This window comes from Misgurnus anguillicaudatus, chromosome 5 (assembly GCF_027580225.2).
Source record: "Misgurnus anguillicaudatus chromosome 5, ASM2758022v2, whole genome shotgun sequence".
Lineage (NCBI taxonomy): Eukaryota > Metazoa > Chordata > Actinopteri > Cypriniformes > Cobitidae > Misgurnus > Misgurnus anguillicaudatus.
In genome coordinates, this window is record NC_073341.2 from 15,495,434 (window position 1) to 15,523,422 (window position 27,989).

General features: G+C 38.5%; 4 protein-coding genes across 4 annotated transcripts in view; 1 reads left to right on the forward strand and 3 right to left on the reverse strand.

The window, feature by feature from the left end:
- Positions 1 to 5,079, reverse strand: part of LOC129415004 (uncharacterized) — a 95,561-nt gene extending 90,482 nt beyond the window's left edge. Inside the window, exon 1 of the mRNA XM_073867617.1 lies at positions 5,014 to 5,079. The gene's annotated coding sequence lies outside the window, so the exon portion shown is untranslated. The remainder of the gene's footprint in view (positions 1 to 5,013) is intronic.
- Positions 1 to 5,084, reverse strand: part of LOC129414596 (uncharacterized) — a 79,632-nt gene extending 74,548 nt beyond the window's left edge. Inside the window, exon 1 of the mRNA XM_073867624.1 lies at positions 5,014 to 5,084. The gene's annotated coding sequence lies outside the window, so the exon portion shown is untranslated. The remainder of the gene's footprint in view (positions 1 to 5,013) is intronic.
- LOC129414998 (uncharacterized) lies at positions 1,723 to 26,750 on the reverse strand. Its single transcript, XM_073867375.1, has 10 exons — positions 26,612 to 26,750; positions 22,018 to 22,214; positions 21,698 to 21,766; positions 20,578 to 21,531; positions 18,961 to 19,022; positions 18,510 to 18,760; positions 17,858 to 17,992; positions 4,418 to 4,527; positions 4,077 to 4,145; positions 1,723 to 3,912 (listed from the first exon to the last, which is right to left on the reverse strand). The coding sequence occupies exons 3-10, from the start codon at positions 21,750 to 21,752 to the stop codon at positions 2,165 to 2,167; spliced, it is 3,384 nt and encodes a 1,127-aa protein (XP_073723476.1). The 5' UTR covers positions 21,753 to 21,766; positions 22,018 to 22,214; positions 26,612 to 26,750; the 3' UTR covers positions 1,723 to 2,164.
- Positions 26,390 to 27,893, forward strand: LOC129415006 (dual specificity protein phosphatase 26). The gene is made up of 3 exons (XM_055169149.2): positions 26,390 to 26,781; positions 27,129 to 27,337; positions 27,535 to 27,893. Exons 1-3 carry the CDS (start codon positions 26,603 to 26,605, stop codon positions 27,732 to 27,734), a joined length of 588 nt encoding a protein of 195 aa, XP_055025124.1. The 5' UTR covers positions 26,390 to 26,602; the 3' UTR covers positions 27,735 to 27,893.
- Positions 27,894 to 27,989: the final 96 nt, after the last annotated feature.

Genomic DNA, 27,989 nt, shown 5'->3' on the forward strand with positions numbered 1-27,989 from the left:
TTCAACAAGACAATGACCCAAAACACACTAGTAAACGGGAAAAGTCTTGGTTCCAAACCAACAAAATTAATGTTATGGAGTGGCCAGCCCAATCTCCAGACCTTAATCCAATTGAGAACTTGTGGGGTGATATCAAAAATGCTGTTTCTGAAGCAAAACCAAGAAATGTGAATGAATTGTGGAATGTTGTTAAAGAATCATGGAGTGGAATAACAGCTGAGAGGTGCCACAAGTTGGTTGACTCCATGCCACACAGATGTCAAGCAGTTTTAAAAAACTGTGGTCATACAACTAAATATTAGTTTAGTGATTCACAGGATTGCTAAATAAAAAATTTTTTTGTACAAATTAGTTTTGAGTTTGTACAGTCAAAGGTAGACACTGCTATTTTTTTGAACACACCCCTTTCAACTAATTGCCCAATTGCACAGCCTTAAGAGCGTGCATATCATGAATGCTGGGTCTTGTTTGTTTTCTGAGAATCTACTGAACCTACTGGTAACTTGTTTGCCACGTAGCAATAAAAAATATACTAAAAACCTTGATTATTCTGGTTAGTCACATTATACTGCTATTATTTTGAACAAGACTGTATATTTTTACTAAAAACAAAAAATATCAAGACATTTTTTTCTTGAAAATCATTTTTTGCCGTGTACGAATGGTTTTGTGGTCCAGGCAGGGTCACATATGTAGCGTTGTATGCTTATGGTGTGTTTTCTTTTACATATGTAACAAATTTCATTTTAATCATTGACTTAACGTGCTGCTGTTTTCTACAGTATGGTGCTTTGGCACTCTTCGGTTGAGCTGGTGTTGTAGGGACTGTTACATATGTGCAGTCGACATTGTTGAGGGTTTTATGCGGAGTATTTTTGTGTTGTTGACCGGCCTACGCTATGCCCATTTTTGATGCGCCGTTATTACCTTTTTTCCCCTGCCTGCTGTAATGTTTTTTTATCTTATCTTTTGTCCCCACCACTTTTCAACACAAACTGACGCCCCTGCTCTGACGTTTAAAACATCACCTTGTTCATACTGTATAAAACAGGCTTGTGCACAATTCAGAATTTCAGAATTGGCCTCCATTTAATTCATGAATTGGAATTTGAATTGAATTGACTCCGCCCTACAGGAAGTTGAATTGGAATTGGAATGGAAATGACAGGAAGTGGAATTAAATTCATGGCAATTAAAAAAAAAATTCCACAGTCACACAACAGAAAGAATCTCACATACATTCAGTGTCGGGAAAGTTACTTTGGAAAATTGTTTGGCAACCATTTTAAATACTTGGTCAAATTAAAGCATTCTGGGAAACAAAGTCTTGTTCCACTGTGTTCCATAAAATGACAATTACAAAAAATCTAACTTAATTATTTGTTATGTGACTAGAGTTTTTAACATTAATTGCTGGGGAAAACATTTCCTGTTAATGTAATCTGTATAAGTAGTTCAAACTAATATAATTTATAGAATATGCAATGCAATCACATCTATAATACTGAAAGCTTCATTTTTAACACTTCACTTACTGTATATTATGTATATGAATTTCTATTGATTTGCAGTTCTGTTTCCGTTAATTCAAATTCGAATTGCAATTCTAGATCCTGTTTTTTTGACATCAATTCAAATTCAATTCAAATTCAGAAATTGAATAGGAATTTAGGAGTCATTCTTAATTCCACAGAATTGTTCACAAGCCTGGTATAAAAGTAAATAAACGTGGACATTTATACATTTTACAGTGTTATGGTAAATATTTAATGTCTCACAGTACATTAATAGAGGAAAGACCATAAAATTGCTCTTCATATTACAGTATGAAATGTACAGTATATGCATTAACAACAAGATAAATTGCACTAGTGCAGTGTTTCTCAACTCCAGTCCTCGGCTCGAGCCCCCCTCACATTTGAAATGTCTCCCTAATTAATATCAGGTGTTTTATATAAGACAACATCTACAACATTCTGGGAGGGAGCCCACTAGATATATTAATACAGTGTTTTACTGTTAATTTGCAGTATTTGACTATTTGATGTAAGTTACTAGTTTCAGCAAGCATTTTTTACAGTATCACTCGTTCAATAGTGAATTTTCATGTGGTCCTTAGGATTTTCTTTTTGTTTAAAAATGCTTTTCACACTAACGACAATGTTTATGGACGCTCTCCAGTGTGACATCTTATGTGGCTGTCAAGATTTGATTTCTGTTTATAACACTTTTCACAATGAGGACATGCATATGGACGCTCTCCAGAGTGAATTCTCATGTGACTTTTAAGTGCCGATTTCTGTTTGAAACCCTTTTCACAATGAGGACATGAATATGGACGCTCTCCAGAGTGAACTCTCATGTGCACAATAAGCTGTGATTTGTCTATAAAACTCTTTCCACACTGAAGACATGGGTATGGACGCTCTCCAATGTGAACTGTCATGTGCCTGTTAAGATTGACTTTGCCTATGAAACTCTTTCCACACTCAAGACATGTATGATGCTCTCCAGTGTGAATTCTCATGTGGCTGTCAAGATTTGATTTCTGTATGTAACTCTTTCCACACTGAAGACATGAGTATGGACGCTCTCCAGTGTGAATTCTCTTATGACTTTCAAGTGCCGCTTTCTGTTTGAAACACTTTTCACAATGAGTACATGTATATGGACGCTCTCCAGAGTGAACTCTCATGTGCACAATAAGCTGTGATTTGCCTATAAAACTCTTTCCACACTGAAGACATGAGTGTGGATGATCCCCAGTATGAATTTTCATGTGCCTGTCAAGAATGACTTTGTCTGTAAAACTCTTTCCACACTGAAGACACGAGTATGGACGCTCTCCAGTGTGAATTCTCTTATGACTTTCAAGTGCCGCTTTCTGTTTGAAACCCTTTTCACAATAAGGACATGTATATGGACGCTCTCCAGAGTGAACTCTCATGTGCATATTAAACTGTGACATGTCTATAAAACTCTTTCCACACTGAAGACATGTGTATGGACGCTCTCCAGTGTGAGTTCTCACATGTTTTTTAAGTATCGATTTCAGTTTAAAACTCTTTTTACAATGAGGACATTCATATGGATGCTCTCCAGTGTGAACTGTCATGTGCAGATTAAGCTGTGATTTCTGTGTGAAACTCTTGCCACACTCAAGACATGAGTATGGATGCTCTCCAGTGTGAATTCTCATGTGCACATTAAGATTTTGTTTGTGTGTGAAACTCTTTCCACACTGAAGACATGTGAATGGACGCTCTCCGGTGTGAGTTCTTATGTGGCTTTGAAGATATGATTTCTGTGTGAAACTCCTGTCACATTGAAGACATGCATATGGATGCTCTCCAGTGTGAATTCTCACATGACTTTCAAGTATCGATTTCTGATTAAAACCCTTTTCACAATGAGGACATTCATATGGATGCTCTCCAGTGTGAACTGTCATGTGCAGATTAAGCCCTGATTTCTGACTGAAACTCTTACCACACTGAAGACATGTGTATGGACGCTCTCCAGTGTGAATTCTCGTGTGCATTTCAAGATTTTGTTTCTGTTTGAAACTCTTTCCACATTGAAGACATGGGTATGGACGCTCTCCAGTGTGAACTCTCATGTGTTTATCAAGATTTGATTTCTGTGTGAAACTCTTTCCACACTGCAGACATGTGTATGGACGCTTTCTGATTTGAATTCTCACATGTTCCTCAGAATGTCTTTTTGATGTAAAACCGTTCTCAAAATGAGGTGAGGATTTGCCTGCTTCTGTACTTTGCTTTCTTTTTAGAGAGAAAGTATTTTCCATCTGCAAGCTACTGGATGTTTCTCTCATTTTGAAATGAGTTGTCTGAGAGTGTTTCTCCTCAACTTCATCCAGTTCATCACTTTCAACTTTCAGGTCCAATAAGTCTAAAATTAAACAAAAGAATTAGATTTTTCTGTCATTCTCATGTTAATATCATAAACCTTCAGGAAAATGCTATACCTCTATAAGTTAGATATGCTTTTTACTATGATTCAAATCTTGATGTTTCTCACCAATTATAAATGCAGAAACACAAATAGAGACTAACCTTTGTGTTCCTCTGTGTCTTCTTGTTTAATTCGGCATAGGTCTGAATAACTCATGTCTTCAGTCTTCTCTTTAATCAAAACATAAATTAATACATTTTCACATTAACAACTTTAAGCAAATGTATTAAAAACTAAAAAATACTAAGTGCTCCAATATACAGCAAATTATTATGATGTCAACAATATTATTTAGGTCCAATATTATTTACATTGAATAAAGGAAAATTATATTAAAATGTATATAATATTATTCAAGATTCAATTTGAGAGAAATGCAATTTCCAGTAAGGGAGAGAATATAGAAAAATAAAAAATCAGCTTTATCGACCAAGTTTATTACCTCGACTCTTCCAACAATCAATGTCAGTGTTGGAAGCTGTTTCCAGTGAGACCAGGAGTCTTGTATTGTCTTTAGTAGTAGTCTTTATTGTAGTAGCGATGTCTTTAAATCAGAGAGACTGCTACTGGTGCTGCAGTCATCAAGTCTAACTGATGCTGGAACTACATTGCATTTATACACATTTTAAGGGGCGGTCCTATAAAATGGAAACAAAGCACTTAACTTTAAATAATACATTGAAAGCCACTCCTGATCCTGGAATTTCACCAATCCATAATCTCATTAACATAAGTGTCCCATCCAGACCACTTCATTATCATAGAAATGGTTCACGCCTTGACATTTATCTGTGACTTAAACCCTTGGCTAAATCATAAGCAAATGGCCACAAACTCACAGCATTGGATGGGCCATCAAGAACCATTACACGGTGATTTGTTCCTCTTAATGGCCCAATCCAAATGTGCTGGTTACTGCATATGAATGCTGCTACATAGTAACCAGCTTAACTTAGCTATTCTTTAGACATGTGTTTCTGTCCTGCACTTAAATTATTTGAATTAAAGTGATTAAATGTTAAGGTTGAAATGTCTTACAAGTCGAGATATTCAGAGTGGCGAGGCGGCAGCTCACGTTCAGTTCAAGCGGAGATTGACTTCACGTCTCCCGGTTTGGCGGTAATGGAAGTTGAGCGTCTTCTGTTCTCGGGAAAAGCGATCAACAGTGACGCAGATGAAGTCTGGCCCAAACTTTACATCGGAAACATGTAAGAATGCAAACATGAGCCTCTTTCAATTGTACAGAGTTTATTTCAGTGGCTCCAATTATTACTGACAGATTTGAATGAAAATGTATTACAGACACTTGTATGCAACGTGTTTACTGATCACAGTCGGTATGTACTTGCCTGCAAATCCCAATTGTAGTACACGTTTTGAGCACAAGAGGGAGATTGTTGAGTTTTATGTTCTCATTAATTATATTATTTTATATTATGTTGCTTATTAATATTATTATTTTGTAATATGACACTGATTGTTGAATGTAGAAAATGTGCAAGAGTTCATTGTGTGCATGTGTAAACAAACGGAACTTTTATTTTGAAATGGAGTTTCTGTGTATGGTAGCAAGAGAGTTGCACAGTGAAAGTGTGTTTGTGCTCCCTCGTGTACTGATGTTATGCCAGTGCGTTGAGATGAAAGAACAATAAATAAATAAATACATTTAAAAAGATATCTGTGATGTTCCTTGGCGGATGGATGATAGCAACATATTGTGCGTAGGCATGGCGGACAGAGATGAAACAGCAACAGGTTATGGGCCCAGGCGCGCCAATGCTAACGTTACTGGAGGAAGATGGCAGAGGCTAGTCTTCGACTGAGACGAAAATAACTATGAGTTATGGGAAGTAAAATTTCTTGGTCATCTGAGAATACTGGGTTTAAAATAAACAATACTATCTACCGGAGAAGTAAACGAAGAAAAGAACGAAGAATGCTACGCTGAACTAATCCAGTTTCTCGACGATAAAAGCTTGTCATTGGCGAGAGGCGACTGATGACGGCAGAAAAGCTCTGCAAATACTTCGAAGTCACTACGCAAGTCAGGGTAAGCCCAGAATTATCGCCCTATACACTGAACTAACTTCGTTAAAGAAGGAATCTGACGAGACGATAACAGACTACATTATCCGAGCTGAGAAAGCGGTAACTTCCCTAAGAAACGCTAAAGAAGTAATAAGTGATGGACTAATAATAGCTATGATTCTAAAAGGCTTACCAGATTCCTACAAACCTTTCGCTATCCATACTACACAGAGTAGTGAATAATTGACTTTCACCCAGTTCAAAAGCAAAATAAGAAGCTATGAAGAGACAGAAAAATTTGAGGATAAACCCAAATCTGACAATGTGATGAAAGTGCATATATCATCCGTGACTTGCTACGGATGTGGAAACCGCGGTCATATTGCTCGTAATTGTCGCCAAAAAGGCGTATCTAAGTGGTGCAGCTACCATAAAAGTTCAACACACAGTGATGAGACATGCCGCTGGAGAAAGGACGGACATAAAGATGAAGTAAAACAGGCTGCAGAAAAACAGGAGGAACATGAGAAAGAACAAACATTTGTCTTCAAAGTCAGTCAAACATTTCTTCCAGACAATATTACAAGAAATGGACTAATGGTAGGCTAGATTGTGGAGCAACATCCCACATCTTAACAGAGAAGAACGATTTCTTGAAATTTGATGAGAGTTTTGACCCAAAGTCACACTACATGGAGCTGGCGGATGGAGCCAGGATGAACAACGTGGCATTAAAACGTGGCGACGCAGAGGTGTTGCTATTGGACGTGGAAGGAAAATGCGTCAGGATTACTCTAAAGAAAGCATTATTCATACCATCATACCCACAGAGCATCATATCTGTTCAAGCTGGTACAACAGATGGGGCCAAGGTGATCTTCCAGGAAGGACAGAATGAACTAATAAGCAGGGATGGAGCTGTCTTCCGCATAGAAGAGCATGAGGGACTGTACTACCTGAAAACGATAAATAACAACAAACAATGTGTTGATGCATCTGTCACTGATATGATGTCCAGGGACAAAGTGAGTCTAACTTGTGATGTTAAAACGTGGCATGAGATCATGGGACATTGTAATGTGAGTGATGTGTTGAAATTACCTGAAGTGGTAGAGGGTATGAAAATAACAGGTAATACCAAACTAGACTGTAATGTTTGTACTGAGGGAAAGTTTATCAACAGTAGAAATAGGAAAACTGACACAAAAGCTGGTGAGGCCCTAGAGTTGGTACACACTGACCTAGCAGGTCCCATTGAACCAACTTCTCATGATGGATATAAATATGCAATTTCATTCACAGATGATTTTTCAGGCGCAGTATCTGTTTACTTCCTTAAAAACAAGAGTGACGCTATACTCTAGCGACAGAGAAGTTCCTTGCAGACAGTGCACCATACGGTACAGTCAAATGCATAAGATCAGACAATGGCACAGAATACACAGGCAATGCATTTCAGTCACTTTTACGAGAAAAGGGTATAAGACATGATACATCATCTCCGTACTCCCCTCATCAAAATGGTACAGCTGAGAGACAATGGCGAACCATATTTGAAATGGGAAGATGTCTGCTAATAGAGAAAGGATTACCAAAAGTGCTATGGCCTTATGCTGTCCAAACTGCACCTCACATCCGAAATAGATGCTATAATGACAGAATTAAGAATACTCCATATTTCATGTTGACAGGAAGAAAGCCAGACCTTTCAAAAATGTGGATTTTTGGATCAGAATGCTACGCATACAAACACAATCATAAGAAATTGGACCCTAGATGTGAGAAGGGAATATTTGTGGGATATAGTAAAAATAGCCCAGCTTATCTGGTATACAATCCCCAGACCGGAAAAGTGTCAAAACATAGATTGGTGAAATTCATTAGGAATAGCAGTGCTGAACAGCAGACACAAACCGATGAAGATTACTTAGAAATCCAAGACTACAGAGACAGACTACAGGATATTGAGAACAGTGGTGATGCCCCACAAAGTGAGGAAAGCACAGTAAACCGGGTCCTAGATGAAAACATGAAGAGTATTAAGACAGACAATACAGAAGTGTCAGAACATGATGGAACTATGGAAAAAGTAAACACAGAAGACAACAAAAACAGTACAGGTCTAACAGCCACGGATAGTCAAAAACATTACTACTCAAAGAGAGAAAAGAGACCGCCAAAGTATTTACAAGATTACCTGACATACTCCAAAGATGATGTAACCAATGTGAGTGTTGATTATTGTTACAGGGCAGTGTGTGGAGTCCCCCAAACCTATAGAGAGGCCATTATGTCACCTGAGGCTCCCGGATGGGAACATGCTATAAAGAAGGAGATGAACTCACTTAAGGAAAATCACACATTTGACTTGACAACTCTACCTGAGGGCAGAAAGACAATAGGGGGAAAATGGGTATATGCCCTTAAAGAAAATGCAGAAACCGGAAAAATCTTCAAGGCTAGGTACGTTGCAAAGGGATACAATCAAACTGAAGACATAGACTATCATGAAACATTTGCTCCAACAGCAAATCTCTCCTCTGTACGAGCTTTAATGCAGATAGCTGCTCAGAACAACTTCTTTGTTCATCAGATGGACGTAAAAATGGCGTACTTACATGCTCCAATAGAGGAAGACATATACTTAGAACAACCAGAGGGTTTTGAAGAGACATCTGACACAGGAGACAAGTTAGTATGCAAGCTGAAGAAATCTCTGTATGGTTTAAAACACTCTGGAAGAAACTGGTACAAACTTTTAAATGATCATCTGGAACAAAACAACTTTGAGAGAAATCAGTCGGATTACTGTGTGTATAGAAAGCAGATTGAAGATGAGACAATCATAGTGATCATATGGGTAGATGATCTAATAATTGCAGCAAGCAGTGAGGATCAGCTCAACAGTTTTAAAGTCCAAATTTAACATGAAGGATCTGGGGAAAATATCATGTTTTTTGGGAATTCAGTTCGAACAAAAAGACGGAGAGATTAAAATGAGTCAGAAAAGGTACATTCTCAAAAAGCTTGAAAGGTTTGGAATGTCAAACTGTAAACCAAAAGCTACCCCAAGTGAATTAAAAGTGGAGTGTAACAGAAATGATGAAGAAAACAACAACGAGATTGAGAACCCCAGAGAATACCGTGAACTTGTTGGAAGCTTGATTTATGCAATGACCTGTACCAGACCAGACATTAGAAAACCACCTGGGAAAACCAGGTTGCTGCTGGTAGTGGTGTTAGTGAGACCAGCAGGGGGTGCTCACCCTGTGGTCTGTGTGGGTCCTAACACCCCAGTATAGTGATGGGGACACTATACTGTCAAAAAAACCACCGTCCTTCAGATGAGACGTTAAACCGAGGTCCTGACTCTCTGTGGTCATCAAAAATCCCAGGATGTCCTTCGAAAAGAGTAGGGGTGTGCCCCGGCATCCTGGCCAAACTTGCCCATTGGCCTACTAATCATCCCTCATACTAATTGGCTATATCACTCGGTCTCCTCTCCACTAATAAGCTGGTGTGTGGTGAGCGGTCTGGCGCAATATGGCTGCCGTCGCATCATCCAGGTGGATGCTGCACATTGGTGGTGGTTGAGGAGATTCCCCCGTTCATATGTAAAGCGCTTTGAGTACTGAGAAAAGCGCTATATAAATGTAAGGTACTAAATGTAAGGTATTATTATTAGCTGGATAGTCAGTAAACTGTCACAAACCCTTGCAAAGCCTAAAACACATGACTTAATAGCTGCTAAACATGTCCTGAGATACCTAAAAGGTACGGCTGACTATGAGCTGTGTTTTAAGAAAACAGACAGGACTTTAAGTCTAATAGCATTCAGTGATTCAGACTGGGCATCTTCTGTAGAAGATAGGCGTAGCATTTCAGGATACTGTTTCAGCCTGACAGAACAAGGCCCTGCTATTTCATGGAAGTCCAAGAAACAGGCGACAGTGGCCCTGTCAACCTGTGAAGCTGAATACATTGGTCTAGCAAACACTACTCAGGAAAGCATGTACCTAACCCAACTGCTAAATGGCATGGACAGTACTGTTTACACTTGCACCACGATGTATGGTGATAATCAGGGGGCCATTGCACTGAGTAGAAATCCAGTGAATAGATCTAGATCTAGGCACATTGATGTGAAATATCACTTTATTCGTGATGCTGTCAATGAGGGAAGAATAAATATTGTTTACTGTCCAACAGAACACATGGTGGCAGACATTTTGACGAAATCTGTATCAAAAGTTAAAATTCTGAAGTTCAAAGGTGTTCTGTTTGGGAACTAAATATTTGTGATGACATTGTACATGGTTTAAGATGATGATAACAAGTGGGGGTGTTGAGTTTTATGTTCTCATTAATTATATAATTTGACATTATGTTATTTGTTATTATTATTTTGTAATATGATACTGACTGTTGTATGCAGAAAATGTGTAAGAGTTAATTGTGCTCATGTGTAAACAAACGGAACTTTTATTTTGAAATGGAGTTTCTGTGTATGGTAGCAAGAGAGTTGCACAGTGAAAGTGTGTTTGTGCTCCCTCGTGTACTGATGTTATGCCAGTGCGTTGAGATGAAAGAACAATAAATAAATAAATACATTTAAGAAGATATCTGTGATGTTCCTTGGCGGATGGATGATAGCAACATATTGTGCGTAGGCATGGCGGACAGAGATGAAACAGCAACAGAATTGTTTCATAATGTTGCAGGACATTAACTTTTTTATCAGGCAAACATTTGAGGAAAAGTAAACCTATAGGTCTTACAGTCAATTTAGTACTATATAAAATGAATAGAAACAGAAAAACACTTATTTTGCTTAAATAATTTTGCTTAATAATGCACTGTTGCATTTTATCCTTAGGGATATAGCTGAAAATCTGGAAAAACTGCGCAGATGTCAGTTCACCCATGTCCTCAACTGTGCTCACAGCTCCAGACGTGGCAGTGAGATCTATAAAGGCATGGCCATCACATACATGGGCATTGAAGCACATGATACAACCACATTTGACATGAGTGCCAACTTTAACACTGCAGCAGAGTTTATACATACAGCACTAATAGGAAAAGGTAAGTTGTGTAAATCCAACTTGAATCAACCTAGGTTTATTTCAAAATTACAGGAAAGTACAAGGAGGAGAGAGGGTAAGGGATCTGCAAATGACCACAAGCCGGGAATCGAACTCGGGTCGCAGAAAGTGTGAAAGCACCACATGTCGGAGCGCTGCCCACTACACCATCAGCTCCTCCGGTAAAACTTATTTTGCATTTAGCGATGATGCTGGTAATGACGATTCTCTCAGACCAATCAGTTATCTATAGTGCTTTCACATCATGTTTAGCATCAGCTCAGCTGGCTTGGAACCTCAACTGAGGTTGTACTAAAAAAAGTATTGTTTACCACGTACTGTTCCCAGTAAAAGCCCCCAAAAGTGAGCTGAAAAGCTTCATCATGGTTGTCCACCAGTTTCCTTCCCCAAATCTGGGTAGTGGTGTGTGAACAAAGTGGAATACACTGTGCTGCCAACAACATTTCAATGAGGCAAGCAATATGTCAGTATTCTCTTCCACCATCTTTGCTAACAATTGTGAATTTAGATTTGTTTAGTATAATGCCACTTTTACATTCAAAATATCTATAAAGGATGCATTACATATGTAATACCTTATTCAAATTGAAATAAATAACCATTTGAGAGGGGTCACACACAGGCTTCTGTTCGGTGTAATTCAGAGTTGTTTATGATCAGAGTTTGTTATGATAAATTTTTGGTGCAATACATTTTACATTAAATGTCAAGTCTGTGTTTAGCAAGAAAAGGATATGTGTCTAAAACACATATTGAGTAGGAGTTAAATGGCATAGGCTACATTGTTTGCATCTCTGGTTCATCCCAAACAAGGATAAAACCTTACACTAATCTCACAAAATCATGTATTCCATAAGTATGTAATCATGTCAGTGAAATTTTGACAAGTCCAATGGATTTATAGACCCATAAATCATGGGGTCAGACACCAAGATTAGTTGGCTAGCTCAAATAATAAAGGAGTTAGTTATTTTAAGGGCTTCCTGCCTGACTTGGACGCCATCTTGAAAATTTATAGTGTTCAAACTTTGGTAAACTTTTAGTATGTTATTAGGGGCACCTAATACTACAAAAAACAGCTGAGAAACATTTTGTTAGAATTTTTTAGGGTTAGGTGTTTTTTTTCATATATGCAGCCGCCTACAGTACATTACTGGAGGAAAGTCCATACAATTGCTCTTCATATTACAGTATGAAATGTACAGTAAATGCATTAACAACAAGATAAATTGCACTAGTGCAGTGTTTCTCAACTTTGGTCCTCGGCTCGAGCCCCCTCTAAGAATATTTGAAATGTCTCCCTAATTAATATCAGGTGTTTTATATAAGAATGCATCTACAACAATCTGGGGTTGAGAAACACTGCACTAGATATATTAATACAGTGTTTACTGTTAATTTGCAGTATTTGACTATTTAATGTTAGTTACTAGTTTCAGTAAGCATTTTTTACAGTATGACTCCTTCCATAGTGAATTTTCATGTGGTCCTTAGGATTTTCTTTTTGTTAAAAAATCATTTTCACACTAAGGACAATGTTTATGGACGCTCTCCAGTGTGAATTCTCATGTGGCTGGTGTAGCTGACGCTGAGATGTCAGTAAAAGCATAATACATTTATGTGATTTGTATTTATTATATATTCTATGTAAGAATTGGGTCATTGTATTTGGATTGTGTAATTTGTGTAAATTGATCGTGTTTAACTTGTTGTTGTGCCGGAAGACGTGTTCACGTGACCTCTCCTTATTTAACCCGGACGCGTTAGCGTTCAGTATGGATTAAGAATGATTGCACACATACGTGAATAAGTTGAACTGAATTCTACTGCTGGTTATCAGGCGCACACGGTAATGAACTGTTTATGTATCTATTGTATTTTAAGGATTGAGTGTGTTGTTGTGGTGTTATTTGTAAAACTGTTGTTGTTTGTTTGTCTTAGTTTTCACGGTGTTCCAACAACAAATAAACTTGGATATTGGACATCAGTATGAGACGTGGAGTCAGTGAATTTAAGCTATAGCCAGTGGATAGTTACAGTGAAAACGTGCCTGAAATGCGGAAAGTTAGGCTGGTGGAAATAGCCTACTTTCATCCTACTGATACCTGCTCCGTACTGTTCTACTACTGTGACCGAACTCAACGCGTGACTCTGAGCTGTTCCCAGATCGTCGTAACTGGTTGCATATCGCTGCGGGCTTTATCGTCTGCGTTCACTCTTCGGGACTTTCAAGTTCAGCGCCCAGCTTTGCTACATTGGCTACAGTGGATTCAAGTCCTGTAATTCATCCGACAACCACTAAAGAAAAGAAAAACTCCGGTTAATCTTCCGTCATTAATCACAGGTGGTGTCGTGTGATTACAGGTTAGACTGTGCCTTTCTAACATGATACTTTGATAAAAGTGACTAGAATTAAAAGTTAAAGTTTAAACTCAATGCTCTCATTGCAACTGTTATTTTATTGATGTGAAGATGGTTGTATTGTGAATGAATACATTTTCTTTGCTTAATTGTTGGTAAAATTTTGTTGACATTCCTTTAGCCGTTTATGGTTGAACGTAGAAGTATTGGTTTAATAGTATTCAATCCGCAAGTGCCTTATTGACATTAACTGTTTTATTGTATGTTCAGTTTAAGTGTCTGTTAAATCTTATGTGAAGTCTAGTCATTTTAAATTCTGAAGTTGTAAAATGTCAGTACAAGGTAAATCAACATCTCAGGGTGGTGAATTAATAGAGCAAAATGATTCAGTAATTATTTTGGAAGAGGCAGCAGTTAACTGTGAGATTGCACCAGAAAATGAGAATGCAGAGGATGTTATGAGGGATCACCATGTATCTTGTACTTAATGTACAGTGAAATCTGAAGCAAGACAAAAAAAGTTTAATGCAGTTTTAATGAAGACAAATGATGAAACTAGGAAATCAGTTCGTGAGAAACGCTTGACGCCAAAGATGCAAGAGTTGAAGGAGCAGGAACATGGTCAAATGGAGAGAAAATTTGCATCTGCATATGAAAAATGGAAGACTGAAGTCCGAAACATTCGTCTAAAGTTGAAGCAACAATGTTCAGAGAGTGATTTGTGTAATATGATGGATGTCGTCGAGAAGCAAGAATCTGTATTAAAAGGTTTATATGACAATTTGCGAGTCCATGCGCCACCAAATCAAGAAATTAGAAGGAAAATTGATGCATGTGTAGCTGTGACTGCAGATCTATCTAAATTACTGAAGGTTCGTTTAACTGAAGATGACATTGATTTTGAGCCTGAGGCAGAAAAGGCAAGATTACGCATGCTGTTTGATAATAAATATGCTAGGTCCATATTTGGATCCACAGTTTCTAGAGCCACAGTTGATAGTTATCGTTCTAACCCTGTATCGGAATCAGCCAGTATTTCCATTAGAAGGGCAGAGATCGCTGCAGAACTGGCAGCAAGGAAAGCAGAAGCTGAAATGGAAAAGGAAATTGAGATACAACGGCAAGAACTGAAAAGGCTTGAAAACCGTAGAGACATTGAGGTTATGGAAGCCAAGCTAAAGGTTTATACAGAGGAAGAGTCAAAAGCCAAAAGTGTGCAATGTAGTCAAGCATGGAGTGATATAACTGATTTATGTCCACCTGTCAATAATACATCACATCTGCAAGAGCCAAAGGTTAAAAGTGTGCAAGGTTGTCTAGCATGTAGTGACAAGGCAAATTCCAGTTCAATTGTCAATACTATGCCAAGTCTGCAAGAGCAAGTCACAAAGAATGAAACATCCTTATTGCAAACACTCCAAGAGTCAATGTCTTTAACACGACTCCCTGTTCCAGAGCCCTCCATATTTTCTGGGGATCCCCTTAAGTTTATTGAATGGAGTACAAGCTTCAAGGCCCTTATAGAGAGACGGTGTTCGGATCCAGCGGATAGACTGTTCTATTTACAAAAATACCTCAGTGGCGATGCAAAATCTGCCCTGGAAGGCAGTTTTTACAGGAAAGATGATCAGGCCTATCAACAAGCATGGGATAAGTTGAATGCAAGATATGGTCACTCCTTTGTGACGCAGCGTGCCTTCAGAGAGAGGCTCAATAGATGGCCGAAAATTGGCGCAAAGGAGTATATAAGGTTAAGAGAATTTAGTGACTTCTTACAGTCATGTAGTGATGCCATGCCTCATGTTAAGGGCCTCCAGGTGTTGAATGACTGTGAGGAAAACCAAAGGATGTTAGCCAAACTCCCTGACTGGGTGACAAGTAGATGGAACCGCCTGGTGACAGAGCAACTAGACCAAGCCAAGGATTATCCTGGTTTTAGCGAGTTTGCATCATTCATCTCAAAGGAGGCACGCATAGCATGCAACCCGGTATCATCACTGTACGCTTTAAAGACTTCTGATGAAAGGATGTTAAGAGAAATCAAACAGTCACGGGCAAACACATTTGTCACCGATGTTAAGGCTTCAGATGCAGAATGTGCTACTTTCAGCTCCAATGATGCTGACGACTTACAAGATTCCAGGGAACTTAGAGACTCACTGACAAATGATTCTGTTCTGGGCAAATGTATATGTTGTGGAGAAAGCCACTACATACATAAATGTCAAAAAATGATAGAAAGATCTGCAGATGAAAGAAAAAAGTTTGTCTTTGACAACAAACTATGCTTTGCATGCTTAAGGAGGGGACATAATTCCAAGAACTGTAGAAACAGAGCTACTTGTGCATTATGTAAGCGACGCCATCCAACCCTTTTGCATGAAGAACGTTCTGTAGTTGACCAGTCATCTTCACAACGAGTCTTGCAAGTTGAAAGGGATATGACTTCAACATCATGCTATGTGAATGGAGGAGGAGGGAGTACCTCTATGATCGTTCCAGTTTGGCTCTCATCACATAATACAAAGTCTGAAATGTTGGTGTATGCCTTATTAGATACGCAAAGCAGTCATACCTTTGTTGACCAAGAAATATGTGAAGGGTTGCATGCAGTGAGGGAGCCTGTAAAATTAAGACTTTCCACCATGATGGGAAAGGATGCGATTGTGAAGAGCCAAAGAGTTGAAGGGCTGAAAGTTAGAGGATTCTCCTCAAATGACTTTATCTGTTTGCCACCTGCCTACTCAAAAGATTTTATTCCCCTCGAACGTGCGCATATCCCCACCCGTGAAACAGCTAGACAATGGACACATCTTGCAGCTATAGCTGATGAAATGCCCATGCTGATGGATTGTGGTGTTGGGCTCTTAATTGGTTATGATTGCTCCAGAGCACTGGCGCCTAGGCAGGTCATCACTGGTGGCGATTACGAGCCTTATGCTATCAGAACGGACCTAGGTTGGAGTATTGTAGGGAGTGCATCTCAGTGTTTGAACTCCAAGGATGTAACCGGTCTATGTCACCGGGTGTCAGTAAGAGAACTCCCTGCTATAACACCATCTGCTGCCATCAAAGCGCTTGAATTGGACTTTGCAGATACTCGAACAAGTGAAAGAAGCATATCTCAAGAGGACATTCAGTTCCTGGAGATTTTAAAGAGAGGTATGCATCAAAATGATTGTGGCCACCTAGAAATGCCTCTTCCTTTTAAAGCAAGACCCTACCTCCCAGACAATAAGAAACTTGCACAAGTCCGGTTAAAGCACCTTAAAAGGAAATTTGATAAAGATCTTAAATTTCAACATGACTATGTGAAATTCATGGAAGGTGTTTTTAAAGATGGTGATGCTGAAAAGGCAGAGCTGCAACCAGAGGAAGGACACGTCTGGTATATTCCACACCAAGGGGTCTACCACCCGAAGAAACCAGGAAAGATCAGGGTAGTTTTTGATTGTTCTGCTAGATATGAAGGCACAGCCTTGAATGACCATCTGTTGACTGGGCCAGATCTTACCAATGGACTGACCGGTGTACTCTGCAGATTTCGCAAACATCCAATTGCTATCATGTGCGATATTGAGAAGATGTTTCACAGATTTCATGTAGTCAAAGAAGATCGAGACTATCTGCGTTTTATGTGGTGGGAAAATGGAGACACGGGCACAGAACCTATAGAATATCGTATGAAGGTACATCTTTTTGGTGCGGCCTCATCTCCAGGCTGTGCCAATTATGCCATGAAGCATCTTGCCAGTTTGAATGATGATAAGTTCCCCTTGGCTGCCAAATTCATCAGAAATTATTTTTATGTGGATGATGGTTTAATAAGTGTGGACTCTGTGGATGTGGCGATTAACCTGATAAAAGAAGCTCAAGCTGTATGTGCTGAGGGAAAGCTACGTCTTCATAAATTTATTTCAAACAATAGAGAGGTGCTGGAGTCCATCTGTGTGTCAGACCGTGCTGCTGAAATGAGCAATGTTGATTTGAATCATGACAACCTTCCCGTGCAAAGTGTCTTAGGAGTGCGGTGGAATGTAGAGCATGACTCCTTCTCTTTTAGAGTCTCTCTAAGTGAGAAGCCATTTACACGACGTGGTATGCTCTCAATTGTGGCTTCTATTTATGATCCATTGGGATTTCTGGCCCCATTTGTCCTATTAGGAAAGAAAGTGCTGCAAGAAATGTGCCAAAAGGGAATCAGTTGGGATGAACCACTACCCAGCGAGTTGAGACCAAGGTGGGAGTGCTGGCTGAATGATTTATTAAATCTTGAACAAATACAGATTCCTAGATGTCTCATGCCTCAAAACTTTGGGAAAATTTTGCAAGTAGAACTGCATCATTTTTCTGATGCTAGCAGTTATGGGTATGGCCAGTGTTCATACATCAGATTGGTGAGTGAAGACAAGATCCACTGTGCCTTGATCATGGGAAAGGCGAGAGTCGCACCCACAAAGGTTGTCACTATTCCAAGGTTGGAGCTAACTGCAGCTGTGCTCTCTGCTGTTGTGAGCAATATGCTGCATGAAGAATTGGAGATGAAAGTTGACAAGGAATACTTTTGGACAGATTCGCAGGTAGTCCTTGGCTACATTAACAATGAAGCCAGAAGATTTCATGTCTTTGTCGCTAACCGTGTCCAGAGAATTCGGGAATTTACAGACCCAAAACAGTGGTATTACATCAATACAGAGGAGAATCCTGCTGACCATGCGTCAAGGGGCCTGAAGGTGGAGGAGCTTATCAATTCAACTTGGCTCACAGGGCCCCACTTCCTTTGGGAGAGAGAAGTAGTGGCCAATCAAGGAACATTAGAGCTATTGGTGGGAGACCCGGAGGTCAAGGTGGTTTACACATTAAGAACTGAGGTTATGATACAAGAGGACTTCCAAAAACAATTGTTACGCTTCTCAAAATGGTCCACTGTTGTGAATGTAATTGCCCGGATTCAACGACTAGCAAAGAGAATTAAGACATCAGAACCTCTCAGTGTGGAGGAAAGAAGGAAGGCTGCGCACACACTGATCCAGCTCTCACAGAATCATGCTTTCAAGGAAGAATTGGATATGTTGAGCCACAAATCTGGAAAGCTGCCTCGTAATCACCAACTGCACCAGCTCGACCCTTTCCTGCAAGATGGGATATTGAGAGTAGGAGGGCGACTGAGAAGAGCATCTGCTCCTCTTGAATTGAGACATCCTGCAATCCTTCCAAGAGATGGTGTTGTTACTCAACTTATTCTTGCACACCATCATGAAATGGTCCAACATCAAGGTAGAGGTCAGACCCTTAACGAATTAAGGGTTAACGGTTATTGGATAATCAGTGGCAGCAAAGCAGTAGCCCACTATATTCGGCAGTGTGTCCCTTGTAGGAGAGCTCGTGCACCACTAGAAGAGCAACGAATGGCAGATCTCCCTATTGACCGTACCGATCCCTCTCCGCCCTTTACCTACTGTGGCATGGATTGTTTTGGCCCTTTTTATACCAGGCAAGGTCGCAAGGTGTATAAACGATATGGTCTCCTCTTCACATGTCTCTGTTCCAGAGCTGTGCACATTGAGATGTTGGAAGATATGACAACAGATACCTTCATCAATGCACTGCGGTGTTTTATAGCCATTCGTGGAGCAGTCAGACACATTAGATCAGACCAAGGATCCAACTTTGTGGGAGCAAAAAACGAATTGGAGAAAGCTATGAAAGATGTCAGTAATGAGAGAGTGGCTGCATATTTGGCAACTAAGCAGTGTGATTTCCATTTCAATGCACCTGGTTCAAGTCATGCTGGGGGCATTTGGGAGCGTCAGATTAGAACAGTGAGAAGTGTCATGAATTCAGTTCTGGCACAGTGTGCTGAGAGACTAACTGATGTCTCTTTGTGCACATTTTTCTATGAAGCCATGTCCATAATCAATAACCGTCCTCTCACTGTAGATACCATCAGCGATCCCAAAAGCTTGGAACCACTAACCCCTAACCACTTACTCACTATGAAGTCCTCTGTTCCCCTACCCCCACCAGGTGTATTTGTTAAGGAGGATCTCTACACAAGAAAACGATGGAGGCAAGTTCAATATTTGTGTGAACAGTTTTGGAGTAGATGGAAGAAAGAATATCTTTCTACTATCTCTCTCAGGCAACGATGGCATACTTCAAAACGGAACATCCAGGTTGGCGATATTGTGATTGTAAAAGATGAAGTTCCTCGAAATGAGTGGAAGTTGGCTAGAGTTCTAGAAGCCTGTAAGGATGATGACGGACTGGTACGGAAGGCTACAATACAGATTGGGGACCGAATGTTAGGGAAAAGGGGTGAGCGTCTCACTAAGCCCTTAAGCATTGAGCGCCCTATTCAAAAGTTAGTGGTTCTTGTGGCTAAAGATTAAGATCCTTTTCACAGACTGAGATGGTGATTTACATACATGCCTTGCTGGTACACACATGCTAGTGGTTGATAATCATTTTATTGGTATTTGCAGATGTGTAGTGATGTATCATGTCAATTTTAACAAAGGAATATAGTGATCATGAATTACTGAATTAGTGACTCTTATCTTGTACTGTGAGCTCCTTTGCCTGGAAATTACCATTGATATGTACTTGTGTTATGTGTTTTAATGAATCAAGGTAATTTGGTGGGAGTGTAGCTGATGCTGAGATGTCAGTAAAAGCATAATACATTTATGTGATTTGTATTTATTATATATTCTATGTAAGAATTGGGTCATTGTATTTGGATTGTGTAATTTGTGTAAATTGATCGTGTTTAACTTGTTGTTGTGCCGGAAGACGTGTTCACGTGACCTCTCCTTATTTAACCCGGACGCGTTAGCGTTCAGTATGGATTAAGAATGATTGCACACATACGTGAATAAGTTGAACTGAATTCTACTGCTGGTTATCAGGCGCACACGGTAATGAACTGTTTATGTATCTATTGTATTTTAAGGATTGAGTGTGTTGTTGTGGTGTTATTTGTAAAACTGTTGTTGTTTGTTTGTCTTAGTTTTCACGGTGTTCCAACAACAAATAAACTTGGATATTGGAGATCAGTATGAGACGTGGAGTCAGTGAATTTAAGCTATAGCCAGTGGATAGTTACAGCTGGCAAGATTTGATTTCTGTTTGAAACCCTTTTCACAATGAGGACATGTGTATGGACGCTCTCCAGTGTGAAGTCTCATGTGGCTGTCAAGATTTGATTTCTGTTTGAAACCCTTTTCACAATGAAGACATGAGTATGGACGCTCTCCAGTGTGAATTCTCTTATGACTTTCAAGTGCCGATTTCTGTTTGAAACCCTTTTCACAATGAGGACATGAATATGGACGCTCTCCAGCGTGCACCGTAAGCTCTGATTTCTGTATGAAACTCTTTCCACACTGAAGACATGAGTGTTGACGATCCCCAGTATGAATTGTCATGTGCCTGTCAAGAATTACTTTGTTTGTAAAACAATTTCCACACTGCAGACATGTGTATGGACGCTCTCCAGTGTGAACTGTCATGTGCCTGTTAAGATTGGCTTTGCATGTGAAACTCTTTCCACACTCAAGACATGTGTATGGATGCTCTCCAGTGTGAATTCTCATGTGCACATTAAGATTTGATTTCTGTGTGAAACTCTTTCCACACTGAAGACATGGGTATGGACGCTCTCCGGTGTGAACTCTCACATGTTGTTTAAGTATCGATTTCAGTTTAAAACACTTTTTACAATGAGGACATTCATACGGATGCTCTCCAGTGTGAACTGGCATGTGCAGATTAAGCCCTGATTTCTGTGTGAATCTCTTGCCACACTCAAGACATGAGTATGGATGCTTTCTGGTTTGAATTCTCACATGTTCCTCAGAATGTCTTTTTGATGTAAAACTGTTCTCACAGTGAGGTGAGGATTTGCCCGCTTCTGTACTTTGCTTTCTTTTTAGAGAGAAAGTATTTTCCATCTGCAAGCTACTGGATGTTTCTCTCATTTTGAAATGATGAGGTGTCTGAGAGTGTTTCTCCTCAACTTCATTCAGTTCATCACTTTCAACTTTCAGGTCCATTAAGTCTCAAATTAAACAAAAGAATTAGATTTTTTCTGTCATTCTCATGTTAATATCATAAACCTTCAGGAAAATGCTATACATCTATAAGTTAGATATGATTTTTTACTATGATTCAAATCTTGATGTTCCTCACCAATTATAAATGCAGAAGCACAAATAGACACTAACCTTTGTGTTCCTTTGTGTCTTCTTGTTTAATTCGGCATAGGTCTGGATCACTCATGTCTTCAGGCTTCTCTTTAATCAAAACATAAATTAATACATTTTCACATTAACAACTTTAAGCAAATGTATTAAAAATAAAAAATACTAAGTGCTCCAATATACAGCAAATTATTATGATGTCAACAATATTATTTACATCGAATAAAGGAAAATGTTATTAAATTGTATATAATATTATTCAAGATAATTCAATTTGAGAGAAATGCAATTTCCAGAGAGGAAGAATATAGAAAAATAAAAATCTGCTTTATCAAGTCTATTACCTCGACTCTTCCAACAATCAATGTCAGTGTTGAAAACTGTTTCCAGTGAGACCAGGAGTCTTGTATTGTCTTCAGTAGTAGTCTTTATTGTAGATAGTGAAGTCTTTAAATCCGAGAGACTGCTACTGGTGCTGCAGTCATCAAGTCTAACTGATGCTGGAACTACATTGCATTTATACACATTTTAAGGGGCGGTCCTATAAAATGGAAACAAAGCACTTAACTTTAAACAAAACATTGAAAGCTACTCCTAATCCTGGAATTTCACCAATCCATAATCTCATTAACATAAGTGTCCCATCCAGACCACTTCATTATCATAGAAATGGTTCACGCCTTGACATTTATCTGTGATTTAAACCCTTGGCTAAATCATAAGCAAATGGCCACAAACTCACAGCATTGGATGGGCCATCAAGGGCCATTACATTCTGCTTTGGGTCATTAAGAATAAGAGAATAAACAATCTAAATGTATATCTTTTAGCATTTATTATAAAGATAGAGGAGAAAAGAAGAATCAGATGATGTTAAATTGACTCTTATTTTATCCTTTCCTACACCAGTCGCTGTTAAAGCATGTAAGTGTATTTTCAAGCTCTCTCCTTCCAACATAATCAACTGCATGAGATAAAACATCTTTAGTTGATTGTTTGCTGCTGTGCTTTCACTGCTTTGTTCACTTTAGCTATTGGATTTTGTCACTTTTGTCACAGTGTTAAACTGCGTGCGTGCGTGCGTGCGTGCGTGCGTGCGTGCGTGCGTGCGTGCGTGCGATGTTTACTGTTTTCACCTGACAGCAGCTCATTAGCCACTGATTACTCTTCACAGCTGTAGACCATTGGGCACTCATCACCACCTGTATATATGTACCCTGTATGTTCAGTTCTTGTCACGGAGTCCTTGTTTCCGTGTCACCCTGCCTTTTGGAGTTCTGTTCTTGTTTTGTTTTTGTCTTGATTGTTTGTGTATGGATTGTTTAACGTGTATGACCTTTTGCCTGGCTGGATTATGATCACGGATTACCCTAATAAACTGCACTTGGATCTTACCTCTTTTGTGTGTGTGCGGTTCGTGACAACTTTTTCATAAACTACATCATTTTAGGCGAATTCAAGAAATGGCCAACATAAGAAAACTGTGCATCATCTCATCCAGAATCACCCAAAAAATCCAAACAAATCCGTTTCATGATTTTAAGCAAATGTTTTCCTAAGTTATAAGCAAAAAATAACAATTCTGTCATATCTCCAGATGGGAAGCACTGTTTCAAAACTGCTTGGGTACCCTTAGATTTTGATGCTTATATAGGGACAGTTTCCTGGACAAAGTTTATTAATCCAGCACTAGGCCTTATTTATATTACGTCATTTAAGAAGTTTTTACAAGCATACCTTACAAAAAAACACTACAGGTTCATGAAAGTTTGCACTAAAAGTTTGGTCTCATTTGAAGCACTTGGAAATCTTGTAATGTCAAAATTAATTGATTCCATGATGACAAAAAGTGTGTGTTATTTCTTATTTAAATGTTTTTATTTTTATTTAACATGACATGAGAATTTATTTAGAGAAAACAACAAAATGCTAGCATTTATTTATTCACCTCTTCTAAGCCATTCAGTGTATTGTCTTTGTTTTTTGTGGCTCTGCCCCATTCAAGTTTCAGTGTCCTGGCACACATTGACCTTTAAAGCCAGGTTATGGCCCTCTAATTATTATTATTTTGTCTTTACTAAAAAACAAATACTGATGAGTTTCTATTCAATGTTTTAATCCCCAATTTCTTTGGTCAAATGTCTCACTTCACCTTCTTTGACTTTGTGTAAAACACATTTTAATGAGCTTTACCATTCAAAGTTATTCCTAAAGCCTAAACTGTAAAACATTTGCTGAACTTACTGTATATTTAATGTTATTTACTGGCAACAGTTTGTTCAAAGCTAAATGAACATTAAACATTAACAAGTCTTTGTCTTTACAGAATAAAACTATAAAATAACAGCCTTTGCAAAGCATTCTGGGAACCAGAAATCTTCATCAACCTTTTTCAGTTTTTTTCCTTCAGATTTTGGTTCCCAGAATGCTTTGCATAAAGCATGTATTTCAGTTGTATTCTGTAAAGATCAAGATTTCAATCATAGTTTTGTGAAGTGCTTTCATGATGACCATGCATGCTTTTTTTCTCAATGACTGCGATTGAGCCTCGTATTTCGTTTCACAGGTAGACTCTATTTTTCATTTCATAAGTCCTGACACAAATTAGGACACAACTGTCACTATAAGACTTGCAGAATTAAATAGTGAAGCTATAGGGCTCTATCATACACCCGGCGCAATGCATCCCAATGCCCGGCGCAAGTGTATAGTTTCCTGCGCAATTATCATTTTCACGTTTAGCGCCACGTTGTGCATTTGAGTCCGTCATCTAAATAGGGATTAGACATAGCGCCAAGCGCAACGGGCTTTTAAAGGGGATGAGAACTGAGACTGTCATTGGTTTATTGCACGTTACTCCCAAAACACTCCCATTACTCATTAGAAGAATAAGAACAACCCTTTCTGACCTTGCGCTCGACGCATAAACAATTTTTCCCGTCGTTAAATTAGCAAAAGTGGCATCGGACACGCCCGTTTAGACCGTGCGCTTTAGACAATGCGCTTAGATCGTTAAAATAGCGCCCATAGTCTTAGACTTTTTAAATGATGTACAGTTTACTAAAATAAGTACAATCTTTTACATTTAAACTAACAGAAACTTTGATCTAATTTAAACAAAGAGCTCTTCAGTGCCCTGATGGCCTACTCTTTTAATGTGTGATGTGTCAAGCACAATGTTTTTACATCGGTCTTGACTTCCCGCACGAACCCCTGAGCTTTGACTAACCTCCGCCCACAGGAATACGTCAGGTGCCAGCTAAGCTCAAACGGCTCTGACTAAGGGAAGCTAAGGGAAGCTGAGGGACGTGTCAGCCCATTTTTAGGACAGTGAAAACAGAGCTATAGAGATAAATAAATTGTGTGAAAAAATACTGTGCTTTTTTACACAGGAAACATGAGCATGTTATATTGCACACCATAAACACAATCATAGCTTCAAAAACACAGGAAAAATGGGACCTTTAACAACTGAACCCAGGTTATCTTAGTTATTTTAGATACATAACACAGTTTACAATCAAGAATTTTGATCTTCGAAGTGAATTCGATTTGAATTGATTTTTTTAGTCGGAAAGAGAGAAATCGTTTATGAACAAATTGAATGAACTGCTGCATCCTGTTCATTGACTAAATAAGCGAGTTTGTAACTTTTGTATAGCATTTTAAAATAGTTAAAAGTTGTTTGATTATATCAACCAAACTGCATAGATTTGGGCTTTCCAGTGTTCAGAAGGAGGGAAATGAGAAACTTAAAAATGAGCTAGCTTAAAATAAGAAAAGCTATCAATTCTGTGGATAAACAGCTGATCTATTATTTTAATCTGATCTAAGCCATATATGTTTTGTTGTTTATAAAGCTTGATTTACACTGAAGAGAAACTGAGGAATTTATTCATATATATATGAGTCTCCCACCAACAATCAGACAAGCAGCATGCACCAGAAAGCATGGATGTGATGTAAATTCCTCATTTGGATGTTATTTAATTATTCATGCATCATTAACTTGCACATGATGCAGATAATTGCATTAAAACCATCATGGAACAACTAGCATTTTGCTTTAGTTTTTCTTAAAATAGCATAATAGTCCAGACTAAAATAAATTCGACAACTGAATGCAGTCACAAACAATATGACTATTAAATCAATATGACTATTAAATCATACAATATGACTATTAAATCATACCCCAAGTCAAAATAAAATAAAATAATTTTATTGTCACTGCACAAAATTACATTAAACAGATAGGACAATCTAAAGAAACATTTAAATAATATAGAAGATCCATTAAATAATAAAAAATAGAAGATTGATTCTATTGATGCTTTATTTGTAAAAAAAAAAAAAGGATTATATTTTTACCGTAAACGTATCACATGATACTATCCCGTTTTTATTAATATTAAAATACTATGAATTTAAAATGTTCGCAATAAACTAATCTTTAAGATTTTTGTCTGAAAGAATCTAGTTATTATCTTTCGTAATCTTTAGGGTTAGGGCTATTAAATTCTTCTCAAGCTATTATTTCACACTAATTTGATGGGTAAAACTGGTTAGGGTTTGAGTTAAGAGTAATTATGGGTTTCTTTGATTAAGACGTTGATCCAGGATTACATTTTACTTTGTGAAATCACGGTGAACTTTTAATGACGGAGTGGGGGCTTAGCTATAGGCTAATCATTGACATAATTCGAACACTGTTTCACGTGTAAGTGATCTGGTAATGCGCATTACCACGTCAGTTATTGAATGATATCCAAATCCCTAGTCTAAAAATATCCTCCGCTGCTGGTTACTGCATATGAATGCTACAGTATGAATGAACAGTAACCAGCTTAACTTAGCTATTCTTTAGACATGTGTTTCTGTCCTGCACTTAAATTATTTGAATTAAAGTGATTAAATGTTAAGGTTGAAATGTCTTACAAGTCGAGATATTCAGAGTGGCGAGGCGGCAGCTCACGTTCAGTTCAAGCGGAGATTGACTTCACGTCTCCCGGTTTGGCGGTAATGGAAGTTGAGCGTCTTCTGTTCTCGGGGAAAGCGATCAACAGTGACGCAGATGAAGTCTGGCCCAAACTTTACATCGGAAACATGTAAGAATGCAAACATGAGCCTCTTTCAATTGTACAGAGTTTATTTCAGTGGCTCCAATTATTACTGACAGATTTGAATGAAAATGTATTACAGACACTTGTATGCAACGTGTTTACTGATCACAGTCGGTATATGTACTTGCCTGCAAATCCCAATTGTAGTACATGTTTTGAGCACAAGAGGGAGATGTTTCATAATATTGCAGGACATTAACTTTTTTATCAGGCAAACATTTTAGGAAAAGTAAACCTATAGGTCTTACAGTCAACTTAGTACTATATAAAATGAATAGAAACAGAAAAACACTTATTTTGCTTAATAATGCACTGTTGCATTTTATCCTTAGGGATATAGCTGAAAATCTGGAAAAACTTCGCAGATGTCAGTTCACCCATGTCCTCAACTGTGCTCACAGCTCCAGACGTGGCAGTGAGATCTATAAAGGCATGGGCATCACATACATGGGCATTGAAGCACATGATACAACCACATTTGACATGAGTGCCAACTTTAACACTGCAGCAGAGTTTATACATACAGCACTAATAGGAAAAGGTAAGTTGTGTATATCCAACTTGAATCAAAAATACCTAGGTTTATTTCAAAATTACCGATGGGTGTGTGGAGACGGGATTTGAGTCTAATCTTCAGGATAAATAATATCCAGAAATACTGAACAACCCGTCCCAGCTTTTAAAATGTATGAATCCTTATTTCTGCATCATTCACTAAACTTTAATATCATCTCAAAGGCAAAATCCTGGTTCACTGTCATGTTGGAGTGAGTCGATCAGCAACTATAGTTTTGGCATATCTGATGCTGAAGCATAACATGACCCTGGTAGAAGCAATCAACACGGTGAAAGAGGGAAGAGGCGTCATTCCCAACCGAGGCTTCCTAAGACAACTCATTAACCTTCACATCAAGCTGCATGGCTACACAAGCAAATAAGAGTAGAAGCAAAGCACTACACTAAAAATGTTGTTGTTATTCTGGTGAACTTTTAAAATAAGATGATAGCTGTCAATAAACAAAGCGAAGCTGTTTATTTGAAACATAATTGCTTAAATATTTTGTATGTAACCAAAATAAATTTGGATAGAAAAAGCATTGAATTGTACATTTTGTCGGCATGCCACAGTGTACAACAGCACTATAAATGAGTGAGCCATAGAAATATAAAGCATTTTTAAACCATTATGCATA